Below are 16,281 nucleotides of genomic sequence, written 5' to 3' on the forward strand. Positions count from 1 at the left end.
GGGGCCTGCCTGGTGTTTTTACATGAGTAGAATGTGTGCTTTTATTTCAAATGCATCTCTGGGTTATTTGTGGGGCATAGGAATTTGTTCATATTTTTTTCTTCAAAATATTCTCTGCCCCCCCCCAACAAGGTCTGAGGGACAGTGGAACGGCCCCTTGCTGAAAAGGTGTCCCCCTTCCAACTCTGCAGTTCCCCGCAGGGGAGACCCACTCCACCCTCCAAACTCGGCCACACACCTTGAGGAACCATTCGCCAGCGTTCAGCATCTCCAGGTCTGTCCAGTTGAACATGGAAGAATGTGTGTAGCTCCTCTCTGGGAAGACGGCCTCCACGTCCGTCGTCCTCCGCAGCGTCTTGTCATGCATGAGGAAAGGAACCCCGTCGTAGCTGTGCAACGGAAAGAGAAAAAGAGTCTCCCTTTACATTTGCAAGGCGGCGCTTGACTGATGCAGAACACCTCCCCAGTTCCATGCTGGTGCATGGGATAGAATCCTAGAACCGCAGAGCTGGAAGGGACCCCCAAGGGTCCTCTAGTCCAACCCCTGCAATGCAATAATCTCAACCCAAGCATCCGTGACAGATGGCCATCCAACCTCTGCTCGAAAACCTCCAAGGAAGGAGAGCCCACCACCTCTCGTGGGAGGCCGTTCCACTTTCAAACAGCTCCGACTCTCAGAAAGTTCTTCCTGGTGTTGAGTCGGAATCTCCTTTCTCGTAACTTGGAGCCACTGATTCGAGTCCTACTCTCCGAAGCAGGAGAAAACAAGCTTGTTCCCACTTCTATGTGGGATCAAACATCTATCACAGGCATCCCCAAACTTCGGCCCTCCAGATGTTTTGGACTACAATTCCCATCATCCCTGACCACTGGTCCTCTTAGCTAGGGATCATGGGAGTTGTAGGCTAAAACATCTGGAGGGCCGCAGTTTGGGGATGCCTGATCTATCACATGGGTAGGCAAACTAAGGCCACGGGGCCGGATCCGGCCCAATTGCCTTCTAAATCCGGCCTGCAGATGGTCCGGGAATCAGCGTGTTTTTACATGAGTAGAATGTGTCCTTTTATTTAAAATGCATCTCTGGGTTATTTGTGGGGCATAGAAATTCCTTCTTTTTTTTCTTTTTCTTATTCAAAATATAATCTGGCCCCCCACAAGGTCTGAGGGACAGTGGACCGGCCCCCTGCTGAAAAAGTTTGCTGACCCCTGATATTCTATCACATCATATTTCTCCTCTTTTCCAGCTAAATATACCCAGCTCCTTCGACCGTTCCGCATCAGGCTTGGTTTCCAGACCATGGATCACCTTTGGTTGTCCTCCTCTGCACTTGTTGGCTTTCTTCCACGACAAATTTGCAAAAAGGTGTCCCTATGGGATTTCTTTCGCACCCCTATCGTTGTATTTTGGGCCAGAGAGAGAACAAACAACTCAAATCCAGCTTGATTTCGGATTAAACCTCCCAATCGCCACAACAATTAGAATCATAGAATCATAGAGTTGGAAGAGACCACAAGGGCCATCAAGTCCAACCCCCTGCCAAGCAGGAAACACCATCAAAGCATTCTTGACATATGCCTGTCAAGCCTCTGCTTAAAGACATCCAAAGAAGGAGACTCCACCACACTCCTTGGTAGCAAATTCCACTGCCGAACAGCTCTTACTGTCAGGAAGTTCTTCCTAATGTTTAGGTGGAATCTTCTTTATTGTAGTTTGGATCCATTGCTCCGTGTCCGCTTCTCTGGAGCAGCAGAAAACAACCTTTCTCCCTCCTCCATATGACATCCTTTTATATATTTGAACATAAATTGGAAACAATATTTATCTAACTCTTCATTGTGCCGTGCTGTTCTTGATGTGAGGTTGCAGTCTCTTCACTGGCTTGTGGCTCCCCAGTAAAAAGGTAACAGTTCCCTGATTCCACAACCCCGTGCCTAAAAGCATCCTCACTTTCCCACTTGGCCTGGACAAATATGGCCAAACCTCAGAGCCCAGGCATGTGAACAAGGGCAGGAAGCTTGCCAAAGAAACTAGCATGGCAAGGGATTCCTTAGCTGGGATTCCTGCTTTGCAGGGGGGTTGGACTAGATGACCCTTGGTCTCCCTTCCAACTCTACAATTCTGTGGTGCTAAGAAACCCCCTTTGCCCCCGAGAGCAGAGGCAGGCACTTGCCTTATGACCACATCCGCCTGCACTCCGTAGAGTTTCTGCTCCACCGCTTTCTGGAAAGACATCAAAGTGTTTTCAGGTGCCATCTGGGAAGGAGAAAAAGATGAGCAAACAAAATCATTTATTCATCTAAGCAAGCTGCCAAACCGGACAGCGTACAAGAGAGAGAAGCAGTCAGTTAAAATGCCAACATCGACTATCCAAACATGTTTAAAATAGCATCGGACACGGAAAGGGATCGGGCTGCCAAATGAAAATCTCTAGAATACTGAGGAGCCTGTCTGCTAATTTGAGGATATCAAAAGATGGGGCACAGTCCGTTGGATGTTTTGCCGCTGGAAACAGATGGAGGCCACCAGAAAAAAAAAATATTAATGGAACCCTCGAGAACATGGCACAAATATTTATTTAAAAGGGTGCTTTGCGGGAATGCTGTGGGTGCCCCCCAGACTCACGCTTTTGCGGAAGGAAATAGAGGTCTGAAAAATAATTAGTGGATTAAAGTGCTCTGTCGACTCATACAACAAACCTGCTTTATATATATATATATTTTAAATGAACTTTTTGCTGTTAGGAAAGTGATGCAGAAATTACAGTGAAGTTGGGGGGGATGAACAAATGATTAACAGGAAGATGCATCATTGAAGTCTGACTTTTATCACTTTAATTAATTTTTTGTCCACTGCCTACAGATGACCGCAGTGGAGAGATATATAAATTGTTTAAACAAAAAGAAATAATTATGAGGTAGTGTTATTACCATTATCTTTATTAATATCAGTTAATAAAATGGCAATCCATCGGGTGAAAAACGGCAGCCGCTGCAGAATTCTGCAGCCGGTTTGTGGACTAGAAGCAGGAGTTCCGATCAAATAAAATCCTATCCCAGCTACAGATTAATTTCCAGGCTCAATTTGAAGTGCTGGTTTAAATCTATGAAGCGTGATGAGACTCGGGATGTCAATACCTTTGGGACTGCCTCTCCGTGCAGGAACCTGCCCAGACCCTGCACCCATCATCGGAGGCCCATCTCGGTGTGTCCACTTTCATGGGAGGCGTGGAAGGTGACAACACAGGACTGGGTCTTCTGGGTGGTGGCTCCACGACTGTGGACGGCTCTCCGCAGATAGATGAGCCTGGCAGCATCCTTACCAACATTGAGGTGCCAAGGAAAGGCATTTCTGTTTCCCCTGGCATATGGCTCTTAGCCGATAATGCTTTGTTGGACTGGTCATGTTGTGCGGATGCCCGATTACAGTGGTACCTAGGTTCACAACCACAATCCGTTCTGGAGGTCCGGTTGTAAACCAAAACAGGTTGTAACCCAAGGCGCGCTTTTGCCAATGGGGCCTCCCCCCCCCCAAATGGGTTGTAATCCAAAAAAAAGGGACACACACTTCCGGATTTGATGTGGTTGTAATCCAAAACGGTTATAATCCAAAGCAAATCAAGGTACCCCTGTATCGTCTTCTAAAGCAACTACTCTATTCTGAATTTAAAAATGGAAAGCGTAATGCTGGTGGTCAAGAAAAGAGGTTTAAAGACTGTCTCAAGGCAAATCATAGAATCATAGAGTTGGAAGAGACCACAAGGGCCATCCAGTCCAACCCCCTGCCAAGCAGGAAACACCATCAAAGCATTCTTGACAGATGCCTGTCAAGCCTCTGCTTAAAGACCTCCAAAGAAGGAGACTCCACCACACTTCTTGGCAGCAAATTCCACTGCCAAATAGCTCTTACTGTCAGGAAGTTCTTCCTAATGTTTAGGTGGAATCTTCTTTCTTGTAGTTTGAATCCATTGCTCCGTGTCCACTTCTCTGGAGCAGCAGAAAACAACCTTTCTCCCTCCTCTATATTGCATCCTTTTATATATTTGAACATGGCTGTCATATCACCCCTTAACCTTCTCTTCTCCAGGCTAAACATACCCAGCTCCCTAAGCCGTTCCTCATAAGGCATCGTTTCCAGGCCTTTGACCATTTTGGTTGCCCTCCTCTGGACACGTTCCAGCTTGTCTGTATCCTTCTTGAACTGTGGTGCCCAGTTGGAGTTGCGAGCGCTCCAGTTGGAGAACAGCCTTTTACCAAAGGTGTCATGGGCTTTGAAGAAACTCGATCTCAGGTCGCAAGGGAGAAACGTGCTAAGAGGAAGGCACGCTTGGCAAATCCACACTGTGATCACCTCCTGCCCGGAAACCTATATCCGCACTGTGGAAGGAGGTGTGGATCCAGGTGGTGCTGTGGTTAAACCACTGAGTCTAGGGCTTGCTGATCAGAAGGTTGGCGGTTCGAATCCCTGTGATGGGGTAAGCTCCCATTGCTTGGTCCCAGCTCCTGCCAACTTAGCAGTTCGAAAGCACGTCAAAATGCAAGTAGATAAATAGGAACCGCTACAGCGGGAAGGTAAACGGTGTTTCCATGTGCTGCTCTGGTTTGCCAGAAGCGGCTTTGTCATGCTGGCCACATGACCTGGAAGCTATACGCCGGCTCCCTCGGCCAATAATGCGAGATGAGCACGCAACCCCAGAGTCGGTCACGACTGGACCTAATGGTCAGGGTTCCCTTTACCTTTACCTTTTAAACCATGTTTATAGAAGACAATCTTACTCAGCTACGAGTGATCACCAAAGAAGAAGAAGAAGAAATACCCTCGGACTCTATTAGCATTCACCTTTCAAGAGGGCATGATAGCACTTGTCAGCTTGAGGCATTGTATTTAGTAGGTGTTAAATTAATAAAAATAATAAAAATCATAATAAGCTTGCTAGTTGTTACCCATGGGAAAAATACATCTCTGGAACAACGGTGTTTCCAACTTGCTTCCCCTCACGTTAAAAGATTCAAGAGTGACATTTAATATAGGACTTTTCTTATTTTTTAAAAAAAATACAAAATCCGATCTAAAGGTCAAATTGGGGAAGAAGCTAAAATAGGAGCCACTTGCCTAAGCAGGAAATGAGCCTTTTAATCCACTGCAAAGGAAGAGGCTTCTACAAAAAAAAGATGAAACAAAGGATGAGAAAGGCTTTGAAACCTGGGGGTTGTCCTTTCTGGTTTAAAGGAGCTCTTAAAAACCTGGATTCCGGAAGAAAGAGATTTGCATTGTTTAAAAGGAAGACCAAACTGTCTGTTAAATTATGGATCAGAGGGGCGGCAGAGACTTTCCTTCCAACCCGCTGAGAAGAAGTGCAGCTACGCTGAAGAACAACTTATGAATTAACACCCATTTCAGTCCCGTAAACCGTAATTCCTCTAGAGAAAAAAGGCAATGAAGGAAGAGGAGATGGGATGGGAATTATGCGCGGCAGTAGAGTAAAGGATTTTTCCTCTTGCTCTTGTAATAGACAGCTCAGTCGGTACAGAACACGAGGCTCTTAATCTCAGGGTTGTGGGTTCGAGCCCCACGTTGGGCAAAAGATTCCTGCATTGCAGGGGGTTGGACTAGATGACCCTCGGGTTCCCTTCCAATTCTAGGATTCTAACTCAAGGAATCCAACGAAGCTGAAAGTTGGAAGATTCAGGACAGACCAAAGGAAGTATTATTCCCATGCAATTTCACCAAATCCACTTTTAATTGCACATCCTAAATTTGCTGTTACCTGTTTGATTCATATTATTATTATTATTATTAGAATTAGAATTTATCAAAGCTACAATCACTGCCTAGAAGCTGCCTCTCTTATCCTGTCTCTCAGCTTTTATTTTGCCTTCTCTCTGCAAAAGACATTTTGACCTAACGAATGAAGATTTCTGGGTCCTGGGGGGGTGATCCTATTATGGCAGCTTCACGTCCCCTCGTTTACTTTTGAGCCTTTTTCATCTTTACCTTCAAGGTGGAAGAAAAACCTCTCTCTCCAACACACACACCCTCTATTCTGAGGAATGAGACATCTTTAGATTTTTAATTAGGCCGTTGACTCCTTCCTGGCACAGCAACAGCTGCCAAAACAAATTCCTCTTTGCGGAACATATGTTCACTCTGAGCCAAAGATCAACAAGTATTAGTGTGCGAATTAGCTGCTCTTAACAGAAAGCCTTGGGCAGAGGGCATTAAAACGATGAGGTTCAAAAGTAAACACACTTGGCTGGGAGGAAAGATTCCAGAGGCAGGACCAGACATTTCCCCCCAAAAAATAATAGTTTATTTTTTATTTTTTTAAGGCTAGGAGGTGATATGTGTTTGAGAGAGGCTCTTCTATCACTATGTTCTAGCTGTCTAAGGAAGGCCAGGCAAACACATTTTGCCTTCCTTTACTGAACTGCTTCACTGATGCTGGCAGGAACAGCAATGACTGAAAGCTGAAAGGGAGGGGAAAGGAATAAGCACACCGGTCTTGTACCTGGGGAAATCTAGCGGGGATGAGCGGTAAGGCGGGTGTAGCAAGTACAACAAAACTGCTTTAAAAAAAAATGAACTGGCTTTTTGCTGTTAGGAAAGTGATGCAGAAATTACGGCGAAGTAGGGGGAAATTACGGTGAAGTAGGGGGATGAACAAATGAGTAACAGGAAGATGCATTGTTGAGGTCTGAAAGAAGCTCTCCATTCCCCCATTGCAGGGGGTTGGTCTAGATCAGTGGTCCTCAACCCCCGGGCCACGGACCGGTACCGGTCCGTGGATCAATTGGTACTGGGCCGCCCAAGGAACATTTAAATACAATTAAATTAACATTATTAAATCAAAACAATCTAAATAAAATATAAACAATCAACGTACCCCCCTCAGCTGGCCACGGTAAAATTATCAAACGTTGACTGGTCCGCGGCGATAAAAAGGTTGGGGAGCACTGGTCTAGATGACTCTTGGGGTCCCTTCCGACTCTACAATTCTGTGAATCTATGTTTCCATGCTATGCTCTAAACTTCCATCATCTCTGACCGTTGACCATGCTGGCTGGAGACGATGGGAGTTGGGGTCATAAGATGAGCCCTGACCGATCGGGCCAATGGCCCATCTCGTCCTCCATCCTGTACTCATAGAGTATCATAGGATTGTAAAGCTGGAAGGGACCCCGATGGTCATCTAGTCAGCCCCCTGCAACATAGGAATCTCAACTCAAGCATCCATGACAGAGGGCCACACGCCTGTGCAGGAGTACACGAAGTCCCCACCGAGTGACCGAGTGGGTGAGGGTGTGGTGGCCAGAAAGGCTCTGTGGTGGGGTCTCCGTCGTTACGGCTGGGGTAGGAGGCCTTGATGGGGAGATAGGAGGTGTAGGAGGAGGAGGGGGTGGGTAGGGGTGTCATTGCTGCAGGAGACTTACTCAAACATGGAGGCAGTCAGGGGTCCAGACGTGGGAGGTACGTATTGTGTGTCTGTAGGTTAGTGTGGAGGGGATGTGGTTGTGGACGTTTATGGTAACGCAAGGGTGCAAGTTTTATATCCCGATTCCCTCCCCCCCCCCGGGGTTCCCAGCGGGGTCGATGGAGGAAAGAATGTGGAGGGGAAGAATGTTCTATAGGATCTGTTCCTTTGAAGTCCGTCAGATGGCGCTATTGCTACACAAAATGATATGGCATCTGTTCCTTTGACGACCACCGGAGGGTGCTATGTTTAGACAAAATCATGTTTTTACCTGTGACAGGTGTGACATCTGTATAATCTATGGTTATGCAAACACTCGCATATTGGAATGGAACGTTGTGTCAAAATTTGAACGCAATCGGTCAAGCGGTTTTGGAGAAAAGTCATCGCACACAAACATGGACATTTTACATATAGATAGATGATAGATCGATAGATAGATAGATAGATATAGATTTCAAAGACAACTGTAAGCAAATAACACCACTCTAAGCAAGTAACATCAGAAGATTTGTAAAACGAAATTACTACCCATTCAGGATGAGCCATTTAATATTTTAGGTAATGCTATAACAAGACCCAGGTGTATAACTATAACGGGACCCAGGTGGCTCTGTGGGTTAAACCACTGAGCCTAGGGCTTGCTGATCAGAAGGTCGGCGGTTCGAATCCCTGTGGCGGGGTGAGCTCCCGTTGCTTGGTCCCAGCTCCTGCCAACCTAGCAGTTCGAAAGCACATCAAAATGCAAGTAGATAAATAGGAACCGCTACAGCGGGAAGGTAAATGGCGTTTCCGTGTGCTGCTCTGGTTCGCCAGAAGTGGCTTTGTCATGCTGGCCACATGACCTGGAAACTATACGCCGGCTCCCTCGGCCAATAATGTGAGATGAGCGCGCAACCCCAGAGTCGGTCACGACTGGACCTAATGGTCAGGGGTCCCTTTACCTTTATAACAAGAATAGGAAAAAGAAGATGCAAAATTTAATTCTGCAAACCCCTAGGCGGGAGGGAGGGAATTCGTCAGGCTCAGCTGAGGCAAAAAGATTTAATAAGTGGATATGATGTTACACAATGTGATTATATGTAAAGCCAATAAAAATTATTATAAAAAATGAAGATGACGGGGGGGGGGAGTCATTAGACGGGGCACCTACCATTGGCGCTCCCCGGTGCCCAATAATGGCAGGCTTGGGCCCGAGGTCCTTCTTCTCCATTATGCAAGGGGAATAGACCGTGAGGGGGATGAGGTACAGAGACAGGACCACCGCAAAGTAGGCTCCAAACGTCAGCAACTGGGAGGCTGCAGGAAGAGAGAGAGAGAGAGAGAGAGAGAGAGAGAGAGAGAGAGAGAGAGAGAGAGAGAGAGAGAGAGAGAGAGAAGATGGTGAATCAGCAAGGTCAGGACACAGGGATCCAGGAGAAGGAGGGAGGAGAGGCTGGCCAGTTCCCAAGACTTCCTAGAAGTTCACAGAGCAGCCTCCCCCAGTCTGGTGCTCTCCAGCTATTTCGGAATACAGTGTGGTACCTTGGTTCTCAAACTTCATCCATTCCGGAAGTCTGTTCCGAAACCAAGGCACGCTTTCCCATAGAGAGCAATGCAAAACGGATTACCGGCAATCCGCTCCAGGCTTTTAAAAGCAACCCCTAAAACAGCAATTTGACACGAATTTCACTATCTAACGCAGCGGTGCCCAAACCCAGCCCTCCAGATGTTTTGGGACTACAATTCCCATCATCCCTGTAGGCTGGTTCTGTTAGCTTGGGATGATGGGAGTTGTAGTCCCAAAACATCTGGAGGGCCGAGTTTGGCCACCACTGATCTAATGAGACCACTGACCCATAAGATGAAAGCAATAAGTAACGTACTGCTGTCACACAATCATCAATCAATCAATCAATCAGGAGCTGAACTGGGTTCCACACAGTCACAAAAACAAAACAGAAAGAGGCGCAAAAACAAAAACGCAAAATAAATAGCAAAAACAGGCAGATCTCAGCATAACACTCAAAACGGAGCACGTTCGGCTTCCGAAAATGTTAGCAAACCGGAACACTTTCTTTCGGGTTTGCAGTGTTTGGGTTCCAAGTTGTTTGAGTACCAAGGCGTTTGAGAACCAAGGTACCACAGTACAAGCAACGCAGTCCAAAACGTCTGTTGCATGGCCGAACCCTGAGGCTGTGCCTATGCAGAACAAACACTTTCCCAGCTCTACAAGAACCAGAAACCCTTCGCCGACTCTTTCGCCCACTTGGCTAATTTTCTTAATGCTGTTAATATTGTTTTATAGATTATAAGTGCCGTATTGATTTGTTCATCATATAACATGAATTTTGCTGAGACTGTGATGTTTAGCGTATTATCGTTAATAACGTTCTATAAATGTAGTGGTTTTATTGATGGTTTGTTAATTATTTTATACGACTTATGCTCCATGCCATAGAACAGGCATCCCCAAACTTCAGCCCTCCAGATGTTTTGGACTACAATTCCCATCTTCCCCGGCCACTGGTCCTGTTAGCTAGGGATCATGGGAGTTGTAGGCCAAAACATCTGGAGGGTCGCAGTTTGGGGATGCCTGCCATAGAATCACAGAATTGTAGACAGGAAGGGGCCATGAGGGTCATTTAATCCAACTTCCATGAATTTTTAGCCCACCATGAGATTCGAACCCATGACCCTAAGATCAAGAGTCTTATGCTCTACTAACTGAGCTATCTGTTCTGGGATTTCTGACGTTCTGTTAGTGTTATTTATTGTTTGTAAGCTGCTTTGAGATTCATTTGAATGAAAAGCAGCCTAGAAATAGAATCAATCAAATCAATCAAATATATATATATATATATATATATATCCTCTCAGAAGAGTATCACCCACGCAGCACTTTCAGGGAATTGACTTGTCGAAAATCATTAATGCATCTTCCAAGGTTCAGCCTCCCTCCTTGTCAGGACCTTTAGAACTTAGATCTCCAAATGCAGTGTTTTTTTTCTTGGGGGGGGGGAGACGCAGCGGTACGCATACCCCTAAACATTTTGTGAATCTTTGTACTTTTTTCCATTTACTGTATTTATTTTCCCTGATCTGAACTATAAAATGGTGGTTTTCTTTAGTCAAAATAGGAGTATCCCTAAAAAAAATTTGGGGGGTGGGGGAGCCCTGTCTGTGTGGAAGGCAGACAATTGTCATCCCTAAACACACAGGTAAAATACAGGTGTGCTTGGGAGCCATGCCATGCAAAGGCAGTCATTTCATGCACTCCACCTGCTGAGCGGTATTTTGAAGGAACCATTCAGGTCTGTGTTTGTCCTACAAAAGCACTGAATTTAGCTTTACAACAATGGAGGGAAAGCTATGATAAAATAAACAAGGAGGTCATGTTTGCTTGCACTAAGCCATAAAACTTGGCTTATGCAACGTGCCAATGCACACAGTTTGGGTATTCCCACTTTGCTCTAATCTCTGTGTGAGCAGGTAATGCTTTGCGCTCTCCTATCAAACCACAATTGCTACCAGTAGCCACCTGGGAGCAAGCTGCAGGCTCCCAGACTTTCCTTCCCTCCACAAATGCAAATTCTCCCATTCTGTCTCAGTGCTAACCACGGTGTAGCCACTTCTGCAATAAGGAGCACTATGAACTATGGTTAGCTTTAACCAGGATCCGCCAACCAGGGTTCAAGCTCCAGGTTAAGCCCCACCCCATCCCGTCTTAATGCTAACCATGGTGAAGTTCATGCCTGCAGGAAGGAGAACAGTAAACCATGGTTAGCTTTAACTAGCATTTGCCAACTAAGGTTCAACCCCCCAAGTTAAGCCCCACCCCATCCCGTCTTAATGCTAACCATGGTGAAGTTCATGCCTGCAGAAAGGAGAACAGTAAACCATGGTTAGCTTTAACCAGCATTTGCCAACTAAGGTTCAAACCCCAAGTTAAGCCTCACCCCATCCTGTCAATGCTAACCATGGTGAAGTTCATGCCTCCAGGAAGGAGAACAGTAAACTATGGATACTTTAACCAGGATCCACTAACCAGGGTTCAAACCCCAAGTTAAGCCCCACCCCATCCCGTCTTCATGCTAACCATGGTGAAGTTCATGCCTACAGGAAGGAGAACAGTAAACCATGGTTAGCTTTAACGAGGATTTGCCAACTAAGGTTCAAGCCCCAAGTTAAGCCCCACCCCATCCTGTCAAAGCTAACCATGGTGAAGTTCATGCCTGCAGGAAGGAGAACAGTAAACCATGGTTAGCTTTAACCAGGGTTCACCAACCAGGGTTCAAGCCCTGGACTCAGCCCCCTCCACCCAACACACAGCAATGACACACAGTCCCAGATCTTGCCCTCAGTGGCAAGAAAGAAACAAGCAACTACTCACTGGCTCTTTCGGCTCTTGCAAACTGCCCAGACACCAACCAAGACAGGGCGGTGACAGCCGCAAGGGCTCCTATGTGCAGAAAAGGCGCTGTTGCCTAGGAAAAAGAGAGCAGGGAACGGTGAAGTACGCAAATACGTTTCTATATATAGCCAATAAAAGCAGGAGGAAGAGTCAGGTAGGAATCAGAATGCGATTTAGCTGTGGTTCCTGCATTGCAAGGGGTTGGGCTAGATGACCCAAGGGGTCCCTTCCAGCTACATACAATGCAGTTGTATGTACAGGGTCCCTTGTTGCTCAACCACAGGAGTGTCACAAAAAGTCATCTAATTAGATCAGGCTCCCCTAACCAGCTGTTTTGGACTGCAACTCCCATTGGGAGGGGCTGGCGATGGGAATTGTAGTCCAAAACAGTTGGAGGGCCACCCACTTGGGGAAGCCTAAAATAGATCATTCAGGACTCCTGGGAATGGAGGAGATCTTCCTTCAAGAATCTGAAGCAGAAGGTATAGCAGAACCGGTTTCCACAAGAAGGTGAAAAACTACAAAGCAGATTTCAATAGAAACCTCTGAGCGGGTAACTACGGACCAGCCTGCCGCAGGAGGCGGTTGGTTATCAATCAGTGCAGGAATTTCAGAAGACGCTTGGAGGCTATTTGCCCGGGCTGCTGAAACTGCATCCTCTCAAGTCCCTTCTAACTTTGATTCGACATTTATTAAGGATCTGTTGCTCTGAGTCTGCTTTCGTCCAATCAGGCTGGGGTTCGTCTAGATGACCTATCGGGTTCCCTTCCAACTCTACGATTCTATGAGGCCATTTCACAGCTCAAGGACACGTCTCTGGCCAGGCCAAGGTACTGGAGCACAGAGCGGCACCAATGAAGGCCGTGGCCCAGGAAAATCCAGAGCAGCGCCGGATTGATGTACAGTGGTGCCTCGCTTAACGAATGCCCTGCTTAACGAAATTTCCGCTTAACGAAAGGATTTTTCGAGCGGAGCTTGCCTCGCTAGACGAATGCGTTTTATGAAAAATTCGTCTAGCGAATCGCGGTTTCCCATAGGAATGCATTGAAATTCAATTAATGTGTTCCTATGGGCAAAAAAAAAAAATTCAAAAAAAATTCAATGCATTCCTATGGGATTCGCTAGACGAATTTTTCGCTATAAGAAAAGACCCGTGGAACGAATTAATTTCGTCTAGCGAGGCACCACTGTATAAGCTAAACAAGCTATAGCTCAGGGCCCCACTCTCTTGGGGGCCCCAAAAAAATTAAAGGAAAGAGCAAACTGGATGTACATTTCCGAAATATAAGATAACAAACAAATAAAATAAAACCTACATACAGCAACAGTGTTTTGTGTTGTGTAGGCTCCTATGATGTAAGTCATGGGCCCCGCTTGCTAGCCTGCTCCCTAAAATATCACTGGTTTGCTCCTTTCTATATATAGGGTGCCTACATTCTGCATGGACCGGCTGCATGGCAACATGTGCAAATGGCTTGAGATACCTATTAGGTCCATAAATGACCATATAGCAGGGGTGGCCAACTCCCAAGAGACTGTGATCTACTCAGAGAGTTAAAAACTGGCAGTGATCTACCCCATTTTGGGGGGTTCAGGTCAAAGTTGTTGAGCTTCTTTTGGGGGGAGAAGGAAGGCCTCTTTTTTAGGGGTTCAGGTCAAAGTTGCTGAGTTTTTTTTAGAGGAGCCAAAGCTGTTGAGCTTCTTTGGGGGGGAGCCAGTGATCTACCACAGACGTCCAGTGATCTACCGGTAGATCATGGTCTACCTGTTGGACGTGCCTGCCATATAGCATATATTCAACACACAAAAAACGGTGACCATTACCTTCAGTCGCTTAGGGCCTCATCAAACCTAAATCCGGCCCTGGTCCGGAGGGTTATTTAGGGAGGGGGGAAGAGCTGCCCCTGCCCTCTGCCATGACACTTACCTGCAAGGATATGGCGACCATACTCCACTCATCGTCCCATAGCTGGGCTATAGAGCACATGGTGACAAGGGTCGTGATCAAGGTGGTTATCAAGCCAATCTGCAACGCAAGAAAAGGCCAGAGGTTTCATCATATTTCCTTCCCTCTGGCGCTGCGAGGAAGCTCTAATCAAAGCTCACGCACTCTTTATCTCCCAGAAAGAAGTCGAGCCAGTGTGGAAGGCCAGCCCGCCCTCAACTTCACAAACACCTGCTTTGGAAATAAAACCGTCGCTTTAAACTAAACCGCATTCCAGGGGGTTGGGCTATATGACCCCTCAGGTCTCTTCCAACTCTACCCATCTATCGTTCTGACTAAGAAGCGAGCAGAGACACAGTCCTGTTTCAAGAGCGAGGACCACGTTGGAACCAGAAAGCCCTCCGTTTCGCTGGGTTTTTCTTTTCTGCAGTCAGAGGAAGGAAAACAGGCTGATGGGATGGTCTCGCCCCTCTCTTTTCTTTTCTTAAAAGGGGATTTAGATTAATCCCCGGAACTGACCGACGTAGAGGGGCTCAAAAGGAGCTTGAATGGCAAAGCACGAATAACACATTTCACTGTGACGGGCGTAAACTAATGAGTTTCACTTCGCCGTAGATTGCAATCGCTGGAAGGGCGCAGCGCGGCAAACATACAGGAGAAACTCTCTCCTGCTGCCCCCCACCCCCACCCCAATAACTCATAAGACTGAAAGGCAGCAGTAGCTGGGCTGTTCCTTTATAACCCAGGTTCCTATTGTGAAGCCAACGCGGTTTCATTCGGAGAGGCATGAATTAGAAGCAAAAAAGAATGAGCCAGACTTTTTTTGGGGGGGAGAGAGAGATAGAATCATAGAATAGAATCATAGAATCATAGAGTTGGAAGAGACCACAAGGGCCATCCAGTCCAACACCATCAAAGCATTCTTGACATATGCCTGTCAAGCCTCTGCTTAAAGACCTCCAAAGAAGGAGACTCCACCACACTCCTTGGCAGCAAATTCCACTGCCAAACAGCTCTTACTGTCAGGAAGTTCTTCCTAATGTTTAGGTGGAATCTTCTTTCTTGTAGTTTGAATCCATTGCTCCATGTCCACTTCTCTGGAGCAGCAGAAAACAATCTTTCTCCCTCCTCCATATGACATCCTTTCATATATTTGAACATGGCTATCATATCACCCCTTAACCTTCTCTTCTCCAGGCTAAACATACCCAGCTCCCTAAGCCGTTCCTCATAAGGCATCGTTTCCAGGCCTTTGACCATTTTGGTTGCCCTCTTCTGGACACGTTCCAGCTTGTCAGTATCCTTCTTGAACTGTGGTGCCCAGAACTGGACACAGTACTGCAGGTGAGGTCTGATCAGAGCAGAATACAGTGGTACTATTACTTCCCTTGATCTAGATGCTATACTCCTATTGATGCAGCCCAGAATTGCATTGGCTTTTTTAGCTGCTGCATCACACTGCTGACTCATGTCAAGTTTGTGGTCTACCAAGACTCCTAGATCCTTTTCACATGACAAAGTAAGACCGAATGCAGCAGAAGGCCTTGTAGGATTCAGATTTCTCCTGCGCAAGCCTGTGAAACTAACAGGATCTGTGCAAAAAAGTGACTGTGGGTTCTGCCCACCCAACTTTCAGAGCACTTTTAAGCCACGCAACCCTCACAGCTGTTCTAAGAAAAACTGTTCCCTTTCCCTTATGGGATATTCCGGAACCTGTATAGAGTCCTTAAGTGGGTTCCCTGTCGGTTGGAGAAAACAACAGAGGCCAACCAGGGTATATTGAGAAGCAAAGCGGCTAGTAAGCCTCATTTTTACTCAAGGAACTGTTGCAACAGGATCCCAAACTCACCACACGCAGGAGGGAGGAGAGAAACCAGAACCATGGGGAGCAAGCCCTTATATAGACTCTTGAAATTGCCCACCCTGTAGCCCAAGACCCCCCCCAAAAAAACACATATCACAGAAGGAGGTGGTCTAGAGGTTGCCGACCCCTGATGTACATCAACAGGGCTCCCCCTACTGGTGGTTGACCCTTATGAGACTACCTGCATGACAAGCAGGTGTCAGATATACAGTGGTACCCCACAAGACGAACACCTCGCGCAACGAAAAAAATGCAAAACGAAAGCTTTTTGCGGTTTTTGGGACGACTCACAAAACGAAGCCGTCTATGGCCGTGCTTCGCAAGATGAAGCAGCCTCGCGAGGGGAAGGGAAGCCGCCGCTTACCTTTAGGACTCCGCCGGTGCCGTCCACAGCCACCGCTTCTGCCTCCTGCGGCGGCGTGGCGCTCATGGCGGCCTCCGCGGCTCCGGCAAGAGCAGCAGCGGGGCTCGCCAGGCGGCCCTTGGCGGGAACAGCGGCAGCGCCTGAAGGAGCGGAGGCTGCGGCGGGAGGAGACCCCGCGGCTTCGGCCTTGCTTTCTCCCATCTCTGTAAATGGCTTCTGGACACCTTCCAGACCCCTGGCCCTCCT

At 47.0% G+C, this 16,281-nt stretch overlaps 1 protein-coding gene across 2 annotated transcripts in view; it reads right to left on the minus strand.

Annotated features, from left to right (window-relative positions):
* Positions 1–16,281, minus strand: part of GDPD5 (glycerophosphodiester phosphodiesterase domain containing 5) — a 177,351-nt gene that overhangs the window by 30,368 nt on the left and 130,702 nt on the right. For both annotated transcript variants that reach the window (XM_060273932.2, XM_088668462.1), the window contains 5 exons: positions 13,790–13,888; positions 11,842–11,935; positions 8,623–8,768; positions 2,172–2,254; positions 239–389 (listed from right to left, as the gene is read on the minus strand). In XM_060273932.2, the coding sequence (XP_060129915.2) occupies positions 239–389; positions 2,172–2,254; positions 8,623–8,768; positions 11,842–11,935; positions 13,790–13,888 (573 nt within the window). The remainder of the gene's footprint in view (positions 1–238; positions 390–2,171; positions 2,255–8,622; positions 8,769–11,841; positions 11,936–13,789; positions 13,889–16,281) is intronic.

This window comes from Zootoca vivipara, chromosome 4 (genome assembly GCF_965207765.1).
Source record: "Zootoca vivipara chromosome 4, rZooViv2.hap1.1, whole genome shotgun sequence".
Classification (NCBI taxonomy): Eukaryota; Metazoa; Chordata; class Lepidosauria; order Squamata; family Lacertidae; genus Zootoca; species Zootoca vivipara.